The sequence below is a fragment of the Solea senegalensis genome, unplaced genomic scaffold (assembly GCF_019176455.1).
Source record: "Solea senegalensis isolate Sse05_10M unplaced genomic scaffold, IFAPA_SoseM_1 scf7180000015274, whole genome shotgun sequence".
Lineage (NCBI taxonomy): Eukaryota > Metazoa > Chordata > Actinopteri > Pleuronectiformes > Soleidae > Solea > Solea senegalensis.
Window position 1 is genome coordinate 19,700 of NW_025321283.1, and position 24,231 is coordinate 43,930.

The 24,231-nt window shown below is 42.2% G+C and overlaps 1 protein-coding gene across 1 annotated transcript; it reads right to left on the minus strand.

Annotated features, from left to right (window-relative positions):
• Positions 1-848: 848 nt before the first annotated feature.
• On the minus strand, positions 849-2,900 carry jun (Jun proto-oncogene, AP-1 transcription factor subunit). The gene has a single exon (XM_044017302.1). It carries the CDS (start codon positions 2,548-2,550, stop codon positions 1,579-1,581), a length of 972 nt encoding a protein of 323 aa, XP_043873237.1. The 5' UTR covers positions 2,551-2,900; the 3' UTR covers positions 849-1,578.
• Between the last annotated feature and the right edge of the window lie 21,331 nt (positions 2,901-24,231).

Below are 24,231 nucleotides of genomic sequence, written 5' to 3' on the forward strand. Positions count from 1 at the left end.
CACTTACTGTGTTTCTGTCTGAGCAGATTTTCAAAAAGTAAAAGGAGAATGTGGATGAAACGTCCTGGGTTTACACATGGAATATATATGGAATAAAGATTAAATTATAAGGTTTTGGTAGTGACCTGCATATAAATAAAGGATCTTAAGAGAACCCTTCACATGTGGAAGGTTTATTTCTTCTTTTTCTTTGAGAATCTGGCAATAAACACATTGACAGTCACTATATGTGACTTTTTTCTACTTCCCCATCAGTGGGAATGTGGCGTAGTATTATTATATTAAGTAACGTGTTAATAATAGTGTAGGTTTTCAGCTGTGATACTTTATCTGAGTTGCAACACGGTTGCTTGCCATGCTGGGGATTTCTTTATTTACAAATGACACAGGACATGTTGTTGTATAATCTACTTGTGCAACATCACAGGACAGTCTGTAATTTTCCCACTAATCAACAACACATTATAGGTTCCTCCTGTTGAGATTAAAGTAGGTTCTTAAGCTTGAAACTTTTGGTAGTTTTATTCAATTCTTTGGTTTATTCAGTAGTGTTACAGTGTCATCCAGTGGAGAACAATGAGTGTTTTGTGTACTCTTCAAACAAATCAAAGTCTTTTTCTTAATTTGAAGAATGTGCCTCCCTCTGTCAGAGAGCCTGACCTGTCAGCTGTAACACAATCACTTAGCCCGGATCAATACCGACACTAATGGAATTTACCTTGAGGTACTGGGACCTCTCAGCTCTTGCAACATGTTGCAACATGTTTTATTGTTTGAGCTCCTGACATGACACACCCACTGCTTTAGTTTTCTGCCACACTTTTACAAGAACACAGAGGCAACATTGCTTCATTTCATCGGCTTTATTTTCTTAAATATCCATTCGTTTCTGAAGTGCTCAGAAAACAAAACAATAAAAAAAATTGCATTATTCTTATTACAAATGGTAAACATAAGTACTCCAAGTTGTTCTTATATACATATAACAATGAGTGAAACCCCATTAAACAGCTTTAGAAAATAAAACAAGTCATTTCTTGAAGCTTTTCCAACTTTCTCACAATTAAGAAAACAAAAGTACTTTGTACTGTAAGTCAGAAGTCTGGCAGCTTTTGTTACAACTTGTCAGTTCTGAGTTGGCCAACACAACCATGAGTGAGGCCGAGTAACATGTCTATTGCAGGTTGTTACATCCTCTAATACTGAATACTTGTCCTCTGGTGGTGATCATGAGGTCCATGCAGAGTTGGGCTTAAATCAAGAAAAGTTCACTCCAGTCCAGTTCTGTGAAAACAGCACGAAACAGAAACAGAGAGATATCCTGCTTGTTACCATGCCCCCTCTCTCTGGTTCATGGCCACTGTTAGTGTCCCGCGTTGCCCCCTCTCTGCGGGACGCGCCGCCGGGCAGCGCGTCGTCACACTCAGGAACTTTTTGCGCGGCCCACGGTCCTGCCAGTCAGTGTGGTCCGCCACATCCTCCCCAAAATCGCGCCTCGATTTCAGGAGACACAGCCACTCACTATCACAGGAAGCGTCCGTCTCATTCAACTACAGTCTTTTCCCCTCAGACAACAGCTCAGAAAGTCTGGAGCTGCTGCGTCAACATGAGCTGACAACCGCTGTTGACGTGGTTCATCACTTTCTGCTTCAGCTGCGCCACCTGCTCACGCAGCATGTTGGCGGTGGATGAGAGCTCAGAGTTCTGGGACTTGAGGTTCTTGACTTTGTCTTCCAGCCTGGAGATGCGCTCCAGCTTCCTCTTGCGGCACTTGGACGCAGCGATGCGGTTCCTCATCCTCTTTCTCTCGGCTTTGATGCGCTCCTGTGATTCCATGTCGATCGGGGAGAGAGGAGGCGTCTCCCCCGGCATCTCAGGCACAGTCTGAGGCTCCTCTTTGAGCGCGGTGAGCCGTGGGAGGTGGCCGTAGAGGGGAAGCTGAGGCGCGGCAGCGGGAAAGGACATAGTCGGTGCTGAGGTGGTGTAGTTTGGGGCAGAGACCGAGCTGTTGGCTGGGTTGAAAGTGTTCAAGTCCTCATACACCGGTGAGTCGGAGCGTATACTGGCGTTGGTACTGTAGACGGTGGCACCGGCGACAGAGGAGACGGGCGGCAGCGCGCTGTTGACGCTGGTCTGTGCGGCTGAGGTGACGCTCACACTGGCCGGAGGCGGCATGTGCTGGTGGTGCAGCTCGGCCAGAGCTCGGACGAACCCCTCGGCGAAGCCCTCCTGCTCGTCGGTCACGTTCTTGGGACACAGGAACTGGGTCGGGGTCGGTGTGGTGGTGATGAGACCGTTGCTGGACTGGATAATGAGCCGCTCCAGTTCTGGAGAGCCCAGCTTCAGCAAGCCCACGTCCGGGGAGGTGAGGATGTCGGCGGCCTTGGTCCGCAGGTGAGGTTTCAGGGTGCCGGTCGGGTCCGACAGGTTCAGTGTCATGTTGTGTTTCAGCGCTTTGGGGTCGCTGCTGTATCCGTAGCCGGCGTTGTCGTGCTGGGAGAAAGCGTTGAGTGAGTCGTCATAAAAAGTAGTTTCCATCTTGGTATACATAGAAGAGAAACCAAAAACCAAGCTACAGAGTCTTGTTTTCTACAAAAACAACTTTCCTCCCCTTCTTCTTCTCCCTCTTCTTCCTGGTTTATCAGATGAGGGAAAAACACTGGTTTCCAAATGTCCTCTCTTCCACAGTGTGAGTGCGCACTTTGTTGACACAGGAGTCAGGACTTACTTCTTTGAGCGAGCGATGGTCGATGTTTCACAGACGAGTTGTGACACTTTCACAGAGTCAAAGTTCAGAGTGAGTCGGTGAGTGACTGAGCCGCTGGACTCGCTCGTCTCTCTGGTTGTATATAAACTGTGAGCTGAAGCAGCGTGGAGGCAAACCTTATCTGCTGCCGCTGCCTCTCTAAAAATAACCATGATGTCATGACGGGGCTCTCCCATTGGCTGGAGGGCGTGTCGCGCGCGCGCGGGGCGTGGTTCGGCCCTCAGATAGGCGCCACCCCCTGGACCATCGACCACCCAGAAGATTCTCAATCTCGCGGTGGATTGTGGGATGAGGTAATGTTGAAAGCGGAGCGTGAGGGCGGAGCTTTGTGGGATGACGTAGTGTTTTTGAATATCTAGTTACCCGCTCTCTGCTGTCAGTGGCGGGACAGCCCAAGTCTTCTTGCGTTGATCACTGCTTTTATTCATTTATTTATTTACAGAATTCTGCCTTTAACATGTAAAAGTCTTTTACAGCCCTAGAGTTACACAAAATGACTTATATTCTATTATGTTTTTTTAAAAATATGACTTTCATTACTGTAAACAAGAGAATAGAACATGTTGAACAAGTAGAATGTTGATTAAATGTACTGTTTGACATTCTCTTCTGTTGTTACTGTATGCTATATATGTAAATGACACACAACTGAAACTATTATTGTTTAAAAAATAACAGCCATAAAACAGCCACATGCCTGATAAATAAACATTCTATTATATTCTATTCTTTATAATAACAATTAAGCTTATTATGGAGGATAAAGTGGGAGTAGATGAATGAATGAATGTCTCTCTCAATTACATATTTATGCGTAGTGTATTTTTTATTTTGCTGTTTAGCACAGATAACGTCATTGACTGAAACAACAGGAGTTTAATGATTATAAACAACAGAATAGAAGAGAATGTCATTCATTCATGACTCTTATGAACCCAGATCATGTTATCATTAAAGGAGACATATTATACCCTATTTCCCCAAGTTAAAATAGTTCCCTGGTGTCCTAATCAACATGTCAGTGACATGCTTTGGTCAAAATACCATAAGGATGAAGCACCATAGCAGTTCAATAACCCTGCTAAACCCGCCCCTTTCAGAACGCTTGGTTTTGTGCATGGTCCCGTTATATGCAAATGAGACACAGGCAAACACACACCCACTTCTTCCAGGGGGTTTCTGATTTGTCCTCTTTACAGTGCTCACTCGCTCAGCTCCTGTTCCCTCTGCTCCATTCCTCACCCCCTCCCTCCACTAGTTCTCTGACAATATCAACATGGCAGCGTGTTTTATCGCCTATACTTACACTAAGGGGGACCACGAAAACATGACTGAGTATTCTTTTTCCACACTTTGGCAACTGGTTACAGCCTCCAGAGTCCCAAATATAAGTATTGAAATGGTTAAAAAGTTGATTTTGCATAATATGTCCCCTTTAAGTAAGGTTTTCTTGCTGTTGTAACCACAGGTAATGCATCATGCATAATCTATAGAAAAACAGAACTTTCATTACTGTAAACAAGAAAATACAACATACTATAGTATTGAACCTCCCATTGTTTAAATAATAAATGTCTATTCTATTCTATTAACTCTACCCTGCGGCTCAACATTAGCTCTAATTTCTGTGGGTTCGGCTAGAGAAAGTTGAGCATGAGAAACTGAATAAAAGCTGTAACATGAAAATAAAGTCGATCATATGTTTCCACACGTATGCGAGTGTGCACAGTGGAAAGTCTTGCTGACTGTCATTTCACTTCTTGGGCAGAGATATCATGGTGGTCTCTGGTTGGTGGTCCAATATAAATCGCCTTCTAGGACATGTGCACACAAAACAATCCCCACATTTATTTCTGGCCATATGTGTCTATTTGACACCTGCAAAGGTTATATAAACTGATTAACAGTGTTTAGATTTAAATGGAGCTGAGTGTCCATTCAGTCATTAGGAGACAGATTTAATGGCCGCTTTTTCTTTTACTATTGTAAAGACTATACATCTGTAAAGCTACATTTAAGAGCTTTTATTATTATTGCTGCAACTAAAAATTGTTCATAATAGATCTAAAGACTGTCCGTTCATCCTCATAAAGAGCAAGTACAATCCTATTATCCATGCCATGGGTGTGTAATTAGTGTAGTGCACTCCATTGTCCCCTGGCCCCCGGTCAGAAATCATGGCTGGTTTAATGGCAGGAGGTTAACTGGTGTGTCTCATGGGTTCCCCTCTGTTCGTCTACACTCCCACTGTCTGGGTCATTTTCTGCCCTGCCAACTTAACTGCCCACTATCCCCTGCACACCACGTCTAAAAATGTCCCCCTTGTGTGACAAGTAAATCAGCGTCCTGGCGCTGGCGTGCTCAGAGAGGATGAACCGGATCATAAAAAACCCTCACCACAGTCTGAGTTTTTATGGCTGCTAATGTTGCCTTTATGTACTTTTGGATATGTCAAACTGTGGCAATTAATAATGTTGGATATAATCTGATCTAATTGCTTGACTTAACTGATCTTCTGCCACTTCTTTTTTTGATTTACACACTTGTGAATATTGCTTAGCTATATGGCCAAATGCAAACTAGTCATTAATGTGCATCTATAGTTACTCTAATGCTGCACTTTAAAGCTTGAAGATGGGAGGATCTGATGCTAAGTGCTGGAGGCCGCTATTAGAGGTTAGCAGAGCAGTGTCTGTCATGGATAACTATTGGTGCTTTCCATTATACAGTTCTGGCACTACTCGGCTCTAGTCTTTCCAGTACCTCCTCAATGAGGGCGGGGTCATCATAGCATGACTGGGTTAGGGTTACATTTAGGTTAGGAAAAATGTTCTTGCGAAATGTTGGAGATAAACAAATGTTTTCAGGATTTTAAGTTTTTTTTTTAACCGTTTACTTGGAATACTTTTTACATATACAAGAAAAACACAAATAAAGCGAAGGGAACATTATAGAATATTTTAGAATCCCAATCCTGGTCCTCATGGACCCCTTTCCTGCATGTTTTAGGTGTTCTCCAACACACCTGACTGATTTCATCAACTTACCATCATTAGTTTTACTGTAGGTGCAGGAGAAGACCGAGCTGATGATGCTTTCTGTGAAGTAGCTGGAGTTCATGTTTCAAAGATCTTGTGCACGGTAACGTGGTTTTGGATGTCTGCAGAAGTTACCAAATATAGTTCTTTGATCTACAGTTCGGCATTGTTTGGTTGGACACTCTCTGTTGACAGCAGTCTGCTGACGTCACATTTTAGTATCGGCTCAGCTCGTTTGAAACCTCACCAGAGTAGGTGACGGAAAAGCAAAAAAAGTCGAGTCGAGTCAAGCCATGCCAGAACTGTGTAATGGAAAAGCGTGACGTGATGTATGCCGTGTACGCTATTGCTGGGTCTGGAGAAAAAACACTGCGTTTTCCAAGAGTTAAGTGTGGGCTGTGTACCGTTTGAGCCAGAAGTATAAATGTTATTTGATTGGCTATAGTGCCTGTGCTGGAATATTTGCATCACATCATTTGATTGGCTGTGTGACACACACAACACAAGCAAAGTGAAGCAACATATCCATAGCATTTCAGACGCCTCCCCCACACACAGTGGCGGTTATTAAAGTTTCATTTATTTTTCCTGTTTTACAACAATCACTTTAGGGATGAAACGAAAGGAAGCTGAATTTTAATTTTCTTCTTTACGCTCGATGTTCCACTGGCACATTCTGAAATATTTATCCACTCATTCATCTATTCATGACTGCTTTTCTTCTGAATGAAAGAATGACGAGTAGGTGGTCTAGCACCCACCTCCTGACAGCAGGGATCCTTACGTATGACTTCACCCAATGTCCCAAGTAGGCAAATGAATCTAAGGCAAAACATATGATGTCATTTAAAATCGTAATCTCATTTAAATTAAAGCTCTTTCAGAGTCAACTCCCATGGCAAAAGTCAAACCTTGGCAAATTCTGTTTTATATACAGCACTTTTAAATTGTGCTTCATACAGAACCCCTTAACTGTTTCAATATGGCTGGAGTGCTGCATGAATTGGGTCTGCGTTTCTTCTCCTCTCTTCATCATGTGTAAAGTTATAAAGGGGTAACCACAGCGTGGTAGTTTGCCAAAGTCGTTTTCTGTGCAGGAATGTGTGGGAAGATTAGCAGACAGGGACCCCACTCAGCGTTAGGTTGACAGACCCTGCTGCTGCCTTGGTTCTAAGTCGTTGGTCACTTGTGGTCACTTATAGTATTTACTCAATGATGACCCTGAAAGTTGGCCTTTGAATAAGGCAGCAGACTCTATTTCATATTTCTGCTGATACTGTAACTAACTTGGGCTAACTTATTCACTGACTTGGAGGACTTTTTAAAGTCAAGTAAATTAAAAAACAACATAATAAAATTCTTAATGCTGTCCTTTATGAGAATATTATTTTTAGTGGCAACAGTGACATTCGACATTATGTCTCATGAGTCTTGTGAGAATTCGGTGTGAGAGCGGAGCGAGAAAGTTGAGTTGAGGAACTAGTGCTTCAGTTATGTTGCCAAACATTTTGAGTCATGTATTTATGAAAACAAACACTCAAAGTGGACATAACAAGGCTGCAATTGCCCAGTAGGATTACACGTTTGCCATTACACAGTAGCCATCACAGCTAAAGCTAAAAGTCAATCCCAGAATTTCCCTTTGAAGCTGCTGCCAGTGAGATCCTCCTATCCATTGCTTCCATGATCAGTCCCATTATGAATCTGTTGAGCAAGCAGGAGGGACATTTATTCACAGACAAACACCTTACGAGCAGAGAGGACAGCATATTTTGGTATTAAAACTTGTCTTAAAAAGATTTGATCACAAAAAGACAGGGTCAAGTACAACTGTTCAGAGAGATTTGATCTGGTTTCACCCACACGCTAAATATGCTAATGAAAATGAAATGATATTTTGACCGGTGTCAATATTGTGGTGGTGGCTTCAAATAAATAGATGTATGGGCTGTGATTAATTAAAAAAAAACTTTCGGTAAACTTTTGGTGATCAAGGTCAGAAGGGGTCAGAGGAGGATGTCCGGCGAGGAGGCGGACTCTAATCTGTCCTGAGGACCAATTGCAATCAAGCAGCTCAGAAATGTGACCACAGGTTTCCCCAAACCACCTCCACATATGTTTTTTTTTTGTGAGGAAGCATTTTAGGGTGGATGAGTTCAGACCTGAACTAAGTGCTGTTCACATGTGATCGTGTCACTCAGGTCTGAACGGGGCCTTAATGACCTAGAAATGAGACTTCCAAAGCCTTATCTTCCTGCTCAGCTGCATCAAGGTGGTATATGTGGTTCTTCAGAGTTGTCTTTTCTGCAAACTTTCCTCCCATCAACCCCTGTGTCTCAATGAACTCTTCCAACGTCCAACTCCTCCCTCTTTCCCTCCTGATTTTGACCTCTTTCACTCCCTCCATCCAGTTACCTCTCCGATGTTTTCCTCTTTGGACTGGATTTCCAAATGTCCTCCATGTACACCCCCTACACTCTTTTGCCTTTCTCTTATCTCTGTCCTCCCTCCTCTGTTCTCTATCTCTCTGTCGTCCCACTCCCTCTCATCTTACTCCTATCAGTGGTCGTCCAGGCAGCAGGATTTCCTCTGTGATGGAAACAGGCTGTGGTTCCACGGTATTGTTTTAGCAGATCTTTTCAGTAAAATCTCAGAGTGCTCTCTGGTGAAAAAAGTGAAACCGGTACAAAGCACGAACGTAAAGCCACTAAAAAACATCACAAAACAAAACGTTTGGTCTTTTCCGTGATAATGAACACCAGTTACGGTTTGCAGGGAGAATGAGAGACAGGGGGACAGGGTGTTGAAGCTTTTGCGCCCATGTGCGCTCACAGTGGACTTAGTCTCTGGGAACAATTGTTTTTTCAGCTGTTGCGTGAGGGAAAAAAGGGCCGCAGTATGTAGACTGTGTTGGACTGGCCTTTGAGCAAGTTCGCGCACTTGGCTGTGTTACGTGTGTCCATGTCTGGGTGTGCAATTACTGTGAGTGCGTGGATTTGTTGACGTGTAAGAAGCAGGTATAATGTCACTTAACACTCAACAACTAAAGTAAGCAAACACATTCGGAATATGTATTGATGGGTTTCCATGACAAGACTGTAGGGCTGATCTGAGACTTGGGACCAGATGTTCTCCCTACACGGTATGATGAAGGAAAACTATAAGAAGCCTGCAGCTGGCTTTAGTGTCCAGGACTGAAACAATGACCACTTTTTCAAAAACAATTTTCTTTTCTATTCTGTGAAAACAGTATATTATTCCACAACCCCTTCCTTCTTTTGTTATCCAATTCATCCTTATCCTGTACCTCCTTTTTCATTCTCCCCATACATCTATACGGCACACACACACATGTTTGCACTTCATTCATAGTGAGGACTCTCATAGACATAATGCCTTCCTTAGCCCCTAAAGGCCCTGGTACACTTCCGCGCACATGATGCGAGTTGCGTCATCAAAGCACAACGCGCAGTCTGCACGTGCAGCCCAGATTTTGGAACAGCACACAAAGATCGCGTTGGGCGTGCACAAACCGAACTGTAGGTGGAGTTTAAGCCCCGCTCATCAAGCAGAAAAAGCATGTGAACCTTGATCTGGCAACCCAACAGGGCTTTCAGCTGTTAGCTGCTCCAACCAGATGTGTCCGAGGGAGCTGTAGCATTGTTCTCGTCTTCTTTAGTAGGAGTGTGTTCTATTCCCTGCGTCCAGACTTGTACCACCACCCGATGGTGAAGTGGGATACGCACGAGTATACCAGGGTCTGCGATATGCAATGCGCACTGCGGCATGTGCGGGGAAGTGTACCATGGGGTTTACCCTAACTTTAACCATCACAACTCAATGTCCAACCCTAACCTTTAACCTTACCCTAAAACCTTGAACTCCAAAAAGTGGTTTATATGATTTTTGGTCCTTACAACGCCACAAGTACAAAAACACACATGTTTGCATTCACAGTGAGGACTCTCATTGACAGAATGCATTCCTGAGCCCCTTATCCTATTCTTAACCACCACAACTAAGTGCTGATTCTGACCCTAATCCTAAAACCAGGTCCTAACCCCAAAAAGGCCATTTAAAGAAGTGAGGACCAGCCAAAATGTCCTCACTCTGTATGCTTTAAACAATTTTTGGTCCTCAGAAAGCGACAAACGCAAGAACACGCTCAGCCACATTAACAAGATACTCTGGCAGCCATTTTTATAATTAAAAAGGAATGACGCAGCTAAATGACAAATGAACCCTTCTCCTTTTAGGATTTACGACATGACATAATGGCATAAACACACACACACACACACAGAATCTCTGTGAGTGATTTGAACTTATTGTCCCACTCGTGTCCAAGTGTAGAATGAGCGTCTGATGCCCGACAGAGTCTTCAGGTGCTGATTTATTTATTTGCCCGTAAACTGAACTGTGCTTCCCAACAGCCTCTCTGGCACTTTCAGTCACTAAAGACTTTATTACCTTTGACAATTAATCGTCGCTAACTACCTCGACTGATCACAACACAAGATTTACTGGTCAGAGTTATATGGAAAATCAATCGACCCTTTCAGCTCACTGTAACTGACTCCGGCAAGTGTACAATGATATCATTTGGCAAAGGTTGGTACAGCGCAGGTTCTTTGACTTTATCTTTTTCAAACCATGGCTAAGGCTCGAGGACAAACCTGCTGCCGAGCTGAAGGGTGACACAGACCGGGGCTTGTACGTTTGTGGGGGCGCGTGTCTGCACCCTTTTTTATTTGTTGTCTCGGAGTAATTTAATCTTACAAGAGTGGGTCTGTGCCTCATTATGTAAATTAAATAACCTCATCTAAAACGAAACGCAAAGGGAGCCACAGCCGGGCTCTCTCACTTCTTGTATGGGTATCTTTGTGAGGACCAGAAAAACATATAAACCATAGGGAGTGAGGACATATTTTATTGTTTTAGTGTGTTTTCTTTTTGCTTTGATATTTATTATTTTTCATTATATGTATCTTTATATATTTTTTCTTACTAATACAATTGCTTGTTTACTTTTTGCTGGTATTTTTGAGTGGATAGCAAAGAAGGAATTTCATTGTACAGGGACATTTCACGGCACATTTAGCCTTTCTAAGGACCTTTTGAGGGTTAAGACTTGGTTTTAGGGTTCGGGTTAGGATTGAGTTTAGGTGAGGGCTAGTATATGTTGCGATGGTTAACGTTAGGCCTTATGTGTGTACTTCATACAAACTTTGAAGTGGTTTCAGGGTTAGACACATAGTTGTGATGGTTCAGGTTAGGATAAGGGGCTAGGGAATGCATTATGTCTATGATGTGTCCTCACTAGGATATGAAAACAAGAGTGTGCGTGTGCGTGTGTGTGTGTGTGTGTGTGTGTGTGTGCCAGCCCTCAGCTGCCTCTGTTCAGCCTGTAACAGGGAGGTGAGTGTGTCACCAGGGAAAATGATCAATAGCTAAAACCCACCACTGCCCCAGTCCAGATGGAGCACTATTTTTGTCTGTGTGTGTGTGTGTGTGTGTGTGTGCGTGTGTGTGTTTAGCTATGATCAAGCTCTGTGTTTGTACAGGTGGGACACTATATGGCACCATGGCTAACCTGTTCCACTCCATTTACCTCTGCAAGTTGGGGTGCTTGCCAACTGCACATGGTTTGTGTGAGTGTGTGTATTTTTATGTTGTAGTATTAGTCGTCGTTTGTGTTGTTTGCCTGTGTGTGTGTGAGACTGTGTGGTTGTCAGTATGAGTTTATGCTCGCTGTTAATTTAGCTGGGCTTTTCAGAGGCAATAAAAAGTAAAGAGGAGAGGGAGGGAGGGAGGGAGAGAGGGAGGGAGGGCAAAGCGTGTGACAGGACTGAGTGATTGTTTTAATTCAAGCACCAGTTTGAGTCTGTAGATGATAGAACATGCTCGAAGGAAGAATGGAAGTTTGTTCTATTGCATGTGCTGAGGAGGAGAGAGCATACATTGGAATAAAAATAAAAGACAGAGGGGAGGGTTCATAATAAAGCATGACTTGGCACTCGGTGGATACTTTACTTAAATTATATCCAAGCTTTATTGGATATATAATAAGTACAACTGAACTTGATCTGGCAGAATGCAGTCCCATGAAACAAGAGATGAAAAGCAAATCTCCCAGCCTCTCTTCTCTTCTCATCTTCCTCCTCACCACCCTCCTCTGAGGCATCTATGAAACCTGATCACATATCAATAGTGTGCATGGTATTATGGTTGTAGAACACTGGGGCTCAGATGTTTGTCTGGCAGCTGTACAAGGGTATTTTTTGGTACCACTTTCTACTGAACTGACACAATGGAAAATCTTTTTTTTTTTAAATGATTGGCTCAAAGTTTCAATTACAATTATTATATTATATTTTATACACCGGGGGCCGCAAACCCTGCTCGGATCTGCACACCATTCCATGTAGCTTTAATTTTACTGAACAGCAGCAAACGTGGCCACAAGTGACAATTATAGATCATTGGTACATGTTTAAACAATAATAGTAATATTTTATATTTATTTTTTTATTAATCGTTTTTAATTATTATTAATATTATTACTTATAAATGTTAAATTATTCTCATGAGCAGAAATTAAATATATTATCCATTAGTAAATTTGGATAAGTGTACAATGACTTTAACCCTTAGAATACAGCATTTTGCCTGCTTTTTCCATTATATTCCAGTATAAGATTGTGCAATATAGAGTAATTTATGAGGAAAAAAAAAAATCTTTAATTTTCACCAACTACGTAAACATACCGGAGCAAAAAGTTCTCAAAAGGTTTAAAATCGTATTCTATTTGTGAAATTTGGAAACATGTCACCGTTCAAAGTTCACTTGGCTCGTTTTTATGAACAAAACAAAAAGAAAAACACTATCCTGTGACTTCTGCACAATTATTGCTACTTTATATTACTACTAAAAATGCGTTATACAATGAATCATAATATGTGACCTACAAACACACACGCCCCCAGGATGTCCATATAAGGAGTTGTGTACTACTCCCACTGCAAATTACCATGGGTACAACTGCGGCACAGATCTGTAAGGGTTAAAGTAAAAATAATTTAGACTTGATTTACAGAGATTACAATGCATTTACAGCAGCCGGAATGGAAGGTTATTATGCAAACAAAGAAGAATGGTTTTCTCAAGGATAAACAGCACAGGACAGAGAGAAGGAAGAGCGGCGAGAGTCATGCAAAAGCATCCATTTACATCCTTAGATTCATGTTAATCTTGGGGACAGGGAGAAGTGAGTGGCGTTGCATTCTGCTCTCTCATCATTAGGTGCCACTAATTCTTAAACACTTGACCTTTAACCTGCAGACATCGCAAGAACACCGAACAGTGTGTTCCCACTGAGCGTGCAGCTACTTCCCAAGTTAAGTCACTTGCACAACTGTGGTCAACTCAAGAGAGAGATGCACATTTTCAACAGGTATTTCAACATTCGGGTCCAGTTTCAGCCTCTCCCTCTGCACCCGTGTTAGTGGCTGTGCACACGTACCGCGTGTGTGTGTGTGTGTGTGTGTGTGTGTGCGATGCTGGAACAATCTCATCACCTCTTGCACCACTTGTGTCTTTGCACGCATCCACTCTGTGTACAACCTCATCACTCTTGGTTCAATATAATCATCATCATTATCATCATCGTCGTCATCAAAGAGTCGAAAATGCTTTTGTTTGTCTTTGGTGTTTATTTCCCTTCCGTTTGTTGCCATGGTGTGGCCAAATAAAAACCATGGACTCCATCTATTATTTAGGACACTGTGTCACATCATTTTCTTAATGGGACACTTAACTGTGGACTACATGAAAAACTCTGCATGTGTGTGTGTGTGTGTGTGCTTATTTTGGGCTGGGTTGGGCGAGGCTGAAGGGAGGAAGCAAGGTTACATAGTTGAGTGACAGCAGTTTGTTCTGTTTTCCAGTATTACTCTAGTTGTGTGTGTGTGTCACTGGTATTCATTATGTTGCGGGGACCTGCATCTGTTTACACAGTCGCATTATGTGGACAAAAGTCGAGTCCTCATATTGTAAACGACTACATTTTAATGTGAAGACGTGTTTTAAAGTTATGTTTAAAGGTTAGTTAGTTAGTTATGGTTAAAGGTTAGATTAAGTCCTCAGGAACTGAAGTCCTGTAAGTCAATGTAATGTCCTCTGAAGTCATGGAAACCTGTGTGTGTGTGTGTGTGTGTGTGTGTGTGATGGCACGTGGACCTCTCCATTTCACAATACTAAGTCAACAATGAAACTCAGGCACCACCTCTAACTATACTGAAACTTCAGCGGTGTCTCTCTGACAAAAGACACTTTGAATAAAATGAATGCGGTTGTTCCGCTGATTTATTTCATTATTTATTTACTGTCACGTATCACAGTGCTCACTCTCCTGATGTGGGTGTTTCCCTCTCCCTCTCCCTCTCCCTCGTGACTCCCTGCTATCACTGTAGAGATACCAGATACCTAATAAACGTGTTGGTTGCCCTGTTGCCATGCCAACCACAAAACAACATATTTTGAGCTATGTGGCACCTTCTACCAACATTCCAGGATCTGCTGTTTTGGAAACTTCTTCTGTCAGTCGCTTTTCTCTCCTCCTTCCTTCCTTCTCCATCAAACTCACTCTCTCTCTTTCTCCCTCTCTCTCTGTCTGTCTGTCCCTCACCCTCCCCACCTCGTTTCTGCCTCCCTCTAGATAAATGGAGTCTTTGTTTCGTGGTTAAATGCACTTGAAAACAGTCGTTGGCGACAAGTGGTTCTGTCGAACAGAAGGAACACACACTGATGCAAATCTGTCATGACAACTAACTGATTGTAGTTTTATAAATGCTAAATCTCGGACAAATGCTACTCCACTATTATACTGTATACACGTACATGTAATATAGCACATGATATGACCTGTGAGCTGCATGCCTCAGCAATAATCAACCAATAACTTTAATGGTGTGACACATTGATGGCACATTTTTAAATGATTATTTGATATCTACTAATGATTTATTATCAATTATTTCAACATAGCAGTTTTAATCATTTGGGGCCACAAAGGAATGGCGGTAGCAATAATAACATGACACAATGCACACATTTGCTCTGTTTGTCATTTAAAAAACAAAAACAAATATGTCCCTATGTAAAAAGGTGGATTAGAAAAAGTATTTCTCAGGAAACTGATCATATTTCAAGCACCACTCGATATTAAAAGGAGAAACACAGCGCTGTGTCCCCGACCTGACCACTCTGGAGTGTTATATTATCTTCTAAATAACTGAGTCATTAATGGATTAACAACTAATTATGAAAGAAACATGACGCCCATGTGGACTGACAATGACTGGAGCCGCGCACTCTGCTTGAACTTTGCAACGTGAGGGATGAATATGGAGAGCGTGCCTCTTCAACGCGTGCTCTTAAGACTGTTGAGTGTAAATCTGTCACATGTCGTCTCTGTATTTCAAATATTTCCCACCAGGAAATGTTCGGGATGAGCTATGAACCCTGCGCTCCTGCACGGCTTTTTCAGAATTCGCCACGCCGAGTTCACAGAGCACGCGCACGGAACATGCCTTTCAATCGTCTTTTGAATTATTGACACACAACGCCACAGCCGTTTCACCAGTTGTAACACAGTCTGCAGACTGGTGTCAGCCCTGCTGTGTGAAGCTGCCCCGCTCTGTCCAGACTCTGTGGTCCAATAAAGCGTGGAAGACAATTGAATGCCCTCCCTTCCTGTGCAGGACAATGCAGGAATGCGTTTTAATCTATAACAAACATAAGAAGGATTTGAGTCGGTACCAACTTTACTAACTCTGACAACTGCACCCATGTGGGTACTTGTAATACTCCCACACACATTTAATGTCCAGTTTTCCTTCCTGTTCCTGTTTGTGATTATATATATATGAAAGGCTGGGCCTGAGGATGTGCCTGCAAACCCACACACACACATGCAGTTTCACATCAGCAACATGGAGCAGTGGTGTTGTAAGCAGTCGTGCAGCAGGATCAGTGGAACTTTGTGAGTTATTCAGCATTCTTTCAGTCCGTCTTGTATAAAATTCACCTTTAGGGTAAACACCTCAGCGTATGTACAATGTACTGCATTACGTCTAAGTAAGCAACTCACCAGCCACTTTATTAGGTACACCTAATCAGTCGTTTATAATCAATGACATTTGTCACAACAAATGCGATGTAAGTGACTTGAACGTGCCATCGTTGTCGCTGCCAGACACGCTGGTCTGAGTATTTCAGAAACGACTTATCGAAAAGGGTTTTTACGCACAACTATCGGAGGTGAATCACCAGACTGGTTCAAAATGATGCAACGTTACAGTCACTTGACAAGTTACAGTCACGGGTCCATGTTAGAGGATGATTTAATACACATTATTATCAACGGGCTTCGATTTAATTCAGGAATGATACTTTTTGTTATGGAACAATTTAGTTTCATTTACAAATCATTTTCAATTACAAATTAGAATGTAACAAATTTATAAACACATTCGTGTTCACTTTCAATAGATATTTCATAAAAGACAAGAGTCCTATTTTATTTTATTTTTAATTTTATGACAGTTGGAAAGAAAAGTGAAACTTGAGGCCTAATGTATGAAAGATTTTTGATATGGATGGATAGATAGATAGATAGATAGAGAGATAGATAGATAGAGAGAGAGATAGAGAGATAGATAGATAGATAGATAGATAGAGAGAGAGAGAGAGAGATAAAGAGATAGATAGACTGTAACTGCTCAGAATGGAAAATCCGTTCTCATCCACAGATAATACTGATCTCTGCTCAGTGTTTCAGTTTCTTGTAATTTAGCGTGTCCTCTGTGTTTTATGGCGTGTACGCTGTAATTGTGGTGACCTTCATGCGCACATGAATTAGTAGGAGTCAATTACCAGTGTTTTTCTGACTAATCATTATGTACAACCAGTGCAGTGGTTAGTGCTTAATTTGTGATAACTATTTTCTTTCAAGGTTCTCAGATGAGATATGCTGTGTGTGTGTGTGTGTGTGTGTGTGTGTAAGTGTGTGTGTACATCATTTGAATTTGAGGTGGCCACTTCAGTGGCTAACTCTGTGGAATGCACTTCCAGCTTCTAAGCCAATCATTAATCTGTATTTACTCAGTGTAGCTCAGGGCACTGTGGTCGTGAGAAATCTCAGCCACATCACCTCTGTACTTTAGCACACTAGCATGTGTGTGTGTGTGTGTGTGTGTGTGTGCAGTCAGACAGGTTTGTCAGTGTGCAATAGAAAAAAAACATGTCTCAGCCGAAACTAGCTCCAGCACATGCACATTATTCGTACATACTGTCCATGTTTCACATACAAACAATACACACACGCCCACACACACACACACACACAGTGGTTGCTATTGTTTTTGGGGACACTCCTAACCATAACCGGTAAATGCCTAACTCTAACCTTAACCTAACCACAAATCATCAAATCGTAACTGTTTCCTCAGGAATTAGTTTCTGCCTCATTTGGACCAGGTCTTTGTCTCAATGAAGACTACAGGTCCTGACAAGGTCAATGCCAGAAAAGGCCCTAAAGAGGTAACAAATACAAGGACACACACAGTCTGGTCATTAATTTGACTTACATGAGACTTATTCTAACTCTTAACCATGACTAATGCTGGCTTAACTCTAACCCTAACCTAACCATACTAATTTACATTATGGCGACTTGCTTTCTGTCCCCATTTGGAAGACAAATGTCAATAATGTGACTGTTTAAACACATTTAGGTCCCCACAACATGAGTAATACCTGGAACACACACACACACACACACAAGTGACTGAGTGAGCAGGAGCAGTTGCAATCCTGTCTGCACTTAAAGTTCTGTCTTTCTCTTAGAAGGTTAAGGGCCTCAGCTCTTATCACAAACTGGGACTGTGTTTGTGCACATGCATTAGCATGCTTGTATATGTGTGTTTGTATAACCCTGTGCGTGTGTGTGTGTGTGTGTGTGTGTGTTCATATTTGAGAAAACACAGACTGGCCCTTGGGACCGCTGGACCTGTGTGTTTTGGCTCTGTAAGACAGACTATTATGATGGCGTCGAAGTCAGGTGGTCTGGCCTGAAGGCCCAGATATATTTGTAGACCTGATGAAAAACCTCTCTGGGACGCCAGTCCTTGCCTCGCTGGGGTTGTGGGATCCTTCACACACCTACTTTGACTGTTGTGCATGTCGTTGTGCTGCTGAATGGTAAGCGGCGAGGAGTTGCGCCACCATGGAGGGCCACAGGTTTTACCCTCATTACATCCTCACACAAAATATACTTTAAAACCACTTTGATCACTAACCTGTGTCGAGATGATTAAAAGCAGCTGTAGAAAGTCTGGTGAAATGCTTTAAAACACACGACACACTTCACATGTAGCCTGTCCATCTTTTCTCCATGACCTGGTAGCTAATAACATTAAGGAGGGTTTATTTGGCAGAAAATTAATATACTTAATTGAAGTATCTTTGCAAGAGTGTATCATAAAATAAGCAGTAACAATAAAAAGTTTGGTTTATGTGTACTTTAGGCAAGCACAGTTTAAGGTCACTATTCAAACTACGAAAAACCTTTACAATATTACAGAGAGCAGAGAAAACCAACAATTTACAGGAAGAAATCTCTGACTCAAAAATGTGCAGCCTTGACCGGTTGGGGTGAAAGGAAAAATGGGAGAAAGAGTCAGGACAGTTCTGAATCAGCTGTTTATAGAGCTACAATGTCATTTAAACATGCATCAGCAGAGATTGAAATTATACTGATATCAATTTTAATCATAGCATAATAATGGTGGTGATTCTACTATTGCTAATAATAATAATAATGACCTCAAAACTGGATCTGGATCCTGCAGCCTGCAAGATGAGGATGGGAAAATGGCAGAAAGAGTGTTTACATACTTTTTTTTAGGAAAGGGAGGGGTGAGAGTTGCATTCTGCAGTCTCACCATTAGATGTCACTAATTCATACATACTGGACCTTTAAGGCCTATCAAAATATTTCACATTCGATAGCTGCAGCCGGATGTGTTGTGTTCCGGTTCCATGTAAACGCCCCTGTTCCATTACTACCTACCACTGCCTTAATAAAGTTTGATTAATAATGTCTACTATGAGAAATGCTATATTTTGACATAATAAACAACAATGTCTCTTGCAGCAAAACTTACTGTAACACTATTTCCAACACTAACATTATTAAAGCTAGGTCTAATCTTAACAAGAGAAATGCTCAAGTCAAATTGAGATATCACTTAATGGAAGCTCTGGTTCCACTTAAGACGTTGAGATATCTGTGGTTGACAGGCAGTAAAAAGTTGTTCCAGGAACATACTCAGATTACCAACGGTCAACAGGCAGCGTGACGATCTCATTTCTCCTCTCACTGTCTATATCAACCCTTGTCTCCTGAAAATGAAGCTCACACACGACTAAACTTCTTGTCCATTCCTGTGCAAGAAATCGTCCCCAATCATTTGTGGATATCACTGTTATTGATGCATCACAAACAAATGCCGGAGAGAAAATACGATTCATAAGAAACATGAGCGAGAATGGAACATGCGCTCTCTGTTCACCAGTACCCCATCGTTCCCTCTTGTCTCTTTTCATGTGTGTGGTCTATTTTAATAATGAATGTCCAGAAGTCTCTGTTTCGCTCTCTTTGTTTATCTGTCTTTGAATCCAGGTCAACAACCATGTAAATCATAGGTAACTGATGCCTCACTAGAATCACCCCGTCTTCTCCGTGGTGTTTGCTTGCAGAGGTAACGCGGCCGAACCATCACGTGACGTTATTTGGACATTTGGAGGCCTCTGTCCTGTGAATCTCTTTTGAATAAACGTCTTTCGTACGTCAAAAGAAGACACCTTGCTCTACGGAGAGGAGACTTGTGGCATTCTATTTGAGAAAGGAATAGTTTAAGGATGCGTTCAGACCTGTATTTTGTTCTGATTCAGGGAGTAATATGTTACAATGTTGCACTTAACCTTAATCTAGCCTGTGAAGTTACAGTATAACCAGTACAGGTTTAGCATCTTCCAAAAACCTTTTTTATTGGAAGATGCTATATGCAATTTTCTAGACCGCAGCGATATAAACAATTGTTCTTCTTTTATTTCATTCAAAGACGAAGCATGAATTCAGACTGCAGGTTTGTCATTGGTGAAGCACAATTTGGAAACTAAGCCACCAAACAGTCCAAAAACAGCCTAAACCAGATTCTGTTCCTGTGGTATTCACAGCCCTGACTCATGTGTCCATGTTCAACCAAACAAATACCCATAAAACGGAGTTACAATGGATGGTGGTTGAAATCTACCCCAGTGAACTGGTTTGTAAGGTTTTATTTTTCCAGAGATTTAACATTTACAGCTAACTGCTGTTAGCTTTTACATTAGTACCATAGTAATAACATTTGTTACTTCACCTCAACAAGAATCACAATCCCAGAAGTGAACGTGTAAAACAGAGGGCTAGAGCTGAAATGAGATTGTTAATATTTGACTTTATGTGCTCATTAATTACCAGTGGTGGTTTCATTCTGCAGATGGATGCAATGTTTGTATTTCTTTTCCCAGAGTTAAATATCTGAATTATAGAAGGTCCTGATAAGCTTCCTCCAAATGTGACTCTTGTAATGATAGTTTGAAATTGTGCAGTTACTTAGTCAAGAACCAGCATGTTGCATGTTACACCTGATAAAACCATAACATACCATTTTTATACTTCTCTTTTAATTAAAAAAGGACGACGACTCTCTAAATTGAGACAAAATGCTCACTAATTCAATAAATCATGGCCGTTGCTAACCTTTATTCTGTCAGATCTGTGCTATTCAACGGTGGACAGACTAGTGAATGTGTTTACATTAGTATATAATGATCTATGGCATGTCAGAGGTTACAGGTGTAGGTAATGAATGTGATATCTGTCGGGACGCCGCGCCTCTTATTTGCGAACAAATTAGAGCGAGTGGTCAGTCAAATTCTCCTGATTGATAAATTGACTTTAATTGCTTAATTGTGTCTCGTCTGTCAAGGCTGTATTGCTAAATGGCATTTTCTCACTGATACATATTCAAATAGACAGTGGAGGAAGTCATTTTCCCGTAATGGCGATAAACGAGTGGGCTAACTGGCAGTAATTGCCCATTGTGCATGTATGTGTGTCAGAGTGCGTCAGGTTTTGACGGACCGGGTTGAGACGCCAATGAACGCAGCTGTGTCTTACTCCTCTGGGTCTGGCAGTGATTATGTATCGGGACTGAATGACTCCCTTTTCATTATTTACTTTCCCATTTATTGTTTTATGTAATTGTGTTTTTATGGCGAGTCTGTCCTCATTGTGATGCTTTCTGTGTGTGTGTGTGTGTGTGTGTGTGTGCAGTGTGGGCAATGGAGAGACCCATGGAGGTGGAGAGAATGGACGTCACTGTCAGTCATTGTAGGAGACACTCACACACTTTCATTCAGCCCCGTCACAAACACCCTGCTGTCTTCATCTGTACGTCTCATGTCTGGTAGCAGTGGGCGCGTGACGTTAGAGCGGAGTAGGATTCCACTGCTTTGCTTTTGACGTACGTCTGCCCTCAGTTTTGTGTGTGTGTGTGTGTGTGTGTGTCGGTGTGGTTGCAGGAGGAGGAGGAGACATATTTGTATGTGTGGTTTTGCAGAGCAGACAAGTGAAACCAGCATAGCCTGAGAAGTGCTGCGACGGTCTCTCTCGATCGAACTAGCTTGTGAAATTCACAGATCTAAAGAGCTTCATGTTGCCGCACAGGCCTGCTGCTAATAATGCTAATGCTGCAACAACAGAAACTACATCATTATATCATATGTGGACTGATTTGTTTAAGATGTTGCACATGAAGAACATAAAGCATGTCAGGAATGCACCTGTGTGGACAATTAACTGTCACTCTGGTATGTCATGGCTGAATGCTGGTGTTTTGGCTCTATCCTGCCAACGTACTCCTTCTTTCCAGCTGTGACTGTGCCATGTCAGACATGTGCTGAAGGTAAACAAATCCCTGACACAAGGACAGGCCTCAGTGGAGCATGGATTCTGCCTTTCAAGAGCAGCAGGAAGGACTTACAATGAAAGTACTCAGGCTGCTTCCTCTCTGTGCAGAGGCTCTGAAAAGGCGGCAGAGTGCCAGCTTATCCTCCTCCTGCCTGAGGTGGGATTTTTTTCTTTTTTTTTTATGGAGAATCACTCAATAGTTTGGGAACATACAGAGCAAATAGTTTGATGGGCTGCTGAGTGACTGATTAACGACAGTGTTTGTCAAGGTGTTGCAAAAGCTGTACAAGGTCTTACATGAGCACATATTAAAAAGTGCATTCCACAAACTTGTGTTATCGCATGCACTGTGCCATGTCAGGAAAGGCAGTAATGCACACATCTGAGCCATTGTGCATGTGCACCTGAAACCTCTGTTTATGTTCCCTGCTGCTGTACATGCAAGCTGTGTTTTGCACATCGGTCCTAAAAGCAACTTCCTGACGTTCTCTCCAAGCTTCCTGTCTGAGATGTTAGAGGTTATCAACAAACTCCGCCCACTTTCACTCTACTCAGGCCCTGGCAGCTGTTTCCTCTGATGACTGTGGATCAGATTAAAACACACAAACATGCACACAAAATAAAACAGAGAATCTCCTGGAAGAATATGTGAAGAAGTGAAGTTTCTGAAAAGTTGCTATTTCCTCTCTAACTTCTCGTTTTTACATTTGTGCGTGCTCGTATGTGTGTGTGTGTGTGTGGAAGGGGTGTGGTCAAAGTCTTAGTTCGAGGATAGCTATGCTCCAAATGTAATTGTGTATGTGTGTGTTTTTGAACATCTGCTCCTCGTTGGCTTTGTTTTCTCTCCTCTACAGGACCCACCCTTGCACTCGGCGCTGGACTCTTAAACTCTTCTGTTGTTTCAAAAAGAAAAAGGAAGATACACAAACAGCGAGGAAGAGCCAAACATTTCTGCCATTTTCAGTAACATGTTGTAAATCTTACTGTCAGAAACTTAGCACCACTTCACGTTTGCAAGCTTCAGCTCTCTATTCCTCGTCTCTTCTTTCCTTCCAGTGTTTCTCCCCTGGCCTTGCTCATTCCATCCGCCTCCCTCCAGGCAGCAGATGTTGGGTCTGTGTCCAGATGTTATGTGTTTATCACTCTTCAGTCACATCTTTTACAAACTCTCACACAGTAAACATTTACAGAGCCGTCTCCTCTCGTCCGCTGCCATAGAAACAGACATAAGAGGCGACATGCTGACAATACAGTGAGACAGATGAAGGCCACGAGGGAACGCAGAGCGTGAGACAGAGAGAAATCCACCGTCACCTTCACAGTGATGGCTTGTTGTTACCAATAGCAACAGCCGTCCTTATACTCCTCTCCACTTCAAAAGCGGCACTATTGACATCGGTTAACGTTGACAGAAGCCGTGCTGAAAACTTTACAGCTGCTTTTTGGCATAAATGGAACATGCAACACACAAAATATTACCCAGGCCTAAGAAAGGTCATTTCTTATCTAATTGCTGGTTACTGTCGTTGTTTGCGTCGCAACTTTTTACCCCGAAAACAAGTCAACTAAAGTAGCATCACGGTTGGTTGACATTGTTCGCCTTCAGTCGGGGCACACACACATTCTTAATGCACCCGTGCACTCACACATACAGGTGTGTGCATGCATGTCAGAGTTACTGCACTGGTTTTAGAACAAGCTTCCTGCTGACAGCGCTGACCTGACAACAAAGAGAACATTCTCTCACTTGTGTGCAGCCAGACTCCAGCGGGAGGGACAGGAGGTCTCAGATCTGCTTTTACACTCACTTCAGAAATCACTCAGTGCTGAAAAAGCTCCACTTTAAACCTCCAGTTTTTCTGCTTTTAACCGGCCGGTCTCTCTCCACTGACTTATGCATCTGACCTCTCAGTTGATTAATATCTGTGTTGTCCATGCAAACCATCATGGGGAGATGTTTTCTTTTTTATTGATTCGTATTTTACATTAGACTGAGACATAATAATTCTGCCCCCGCTGTTCTCTCACACGCAGCCACGAAGGAAAGCATTGGCTATTAATATTGAGCAACTCAGCAGCGAGATACCAATAACAAGACCATAAATAATTTCTTCTGCAGTTCACCTGGGTTGTTCTGGCTTGGCAGTTTGACAGAACAGACAGGGAGACAAGAGAACATGCCAGCACAGAGACACCCATACATTCTTACACACCTGCATACAAACATTTATTTGTCTCTGTTTGAATCAACACACCTCAAATGACATTTCTTCTGCTAATTTAATCAAATGATACTTTGTCCTTTTAAATAGGCCTGAGTAATTATTTTACTGCAGTCTTATTT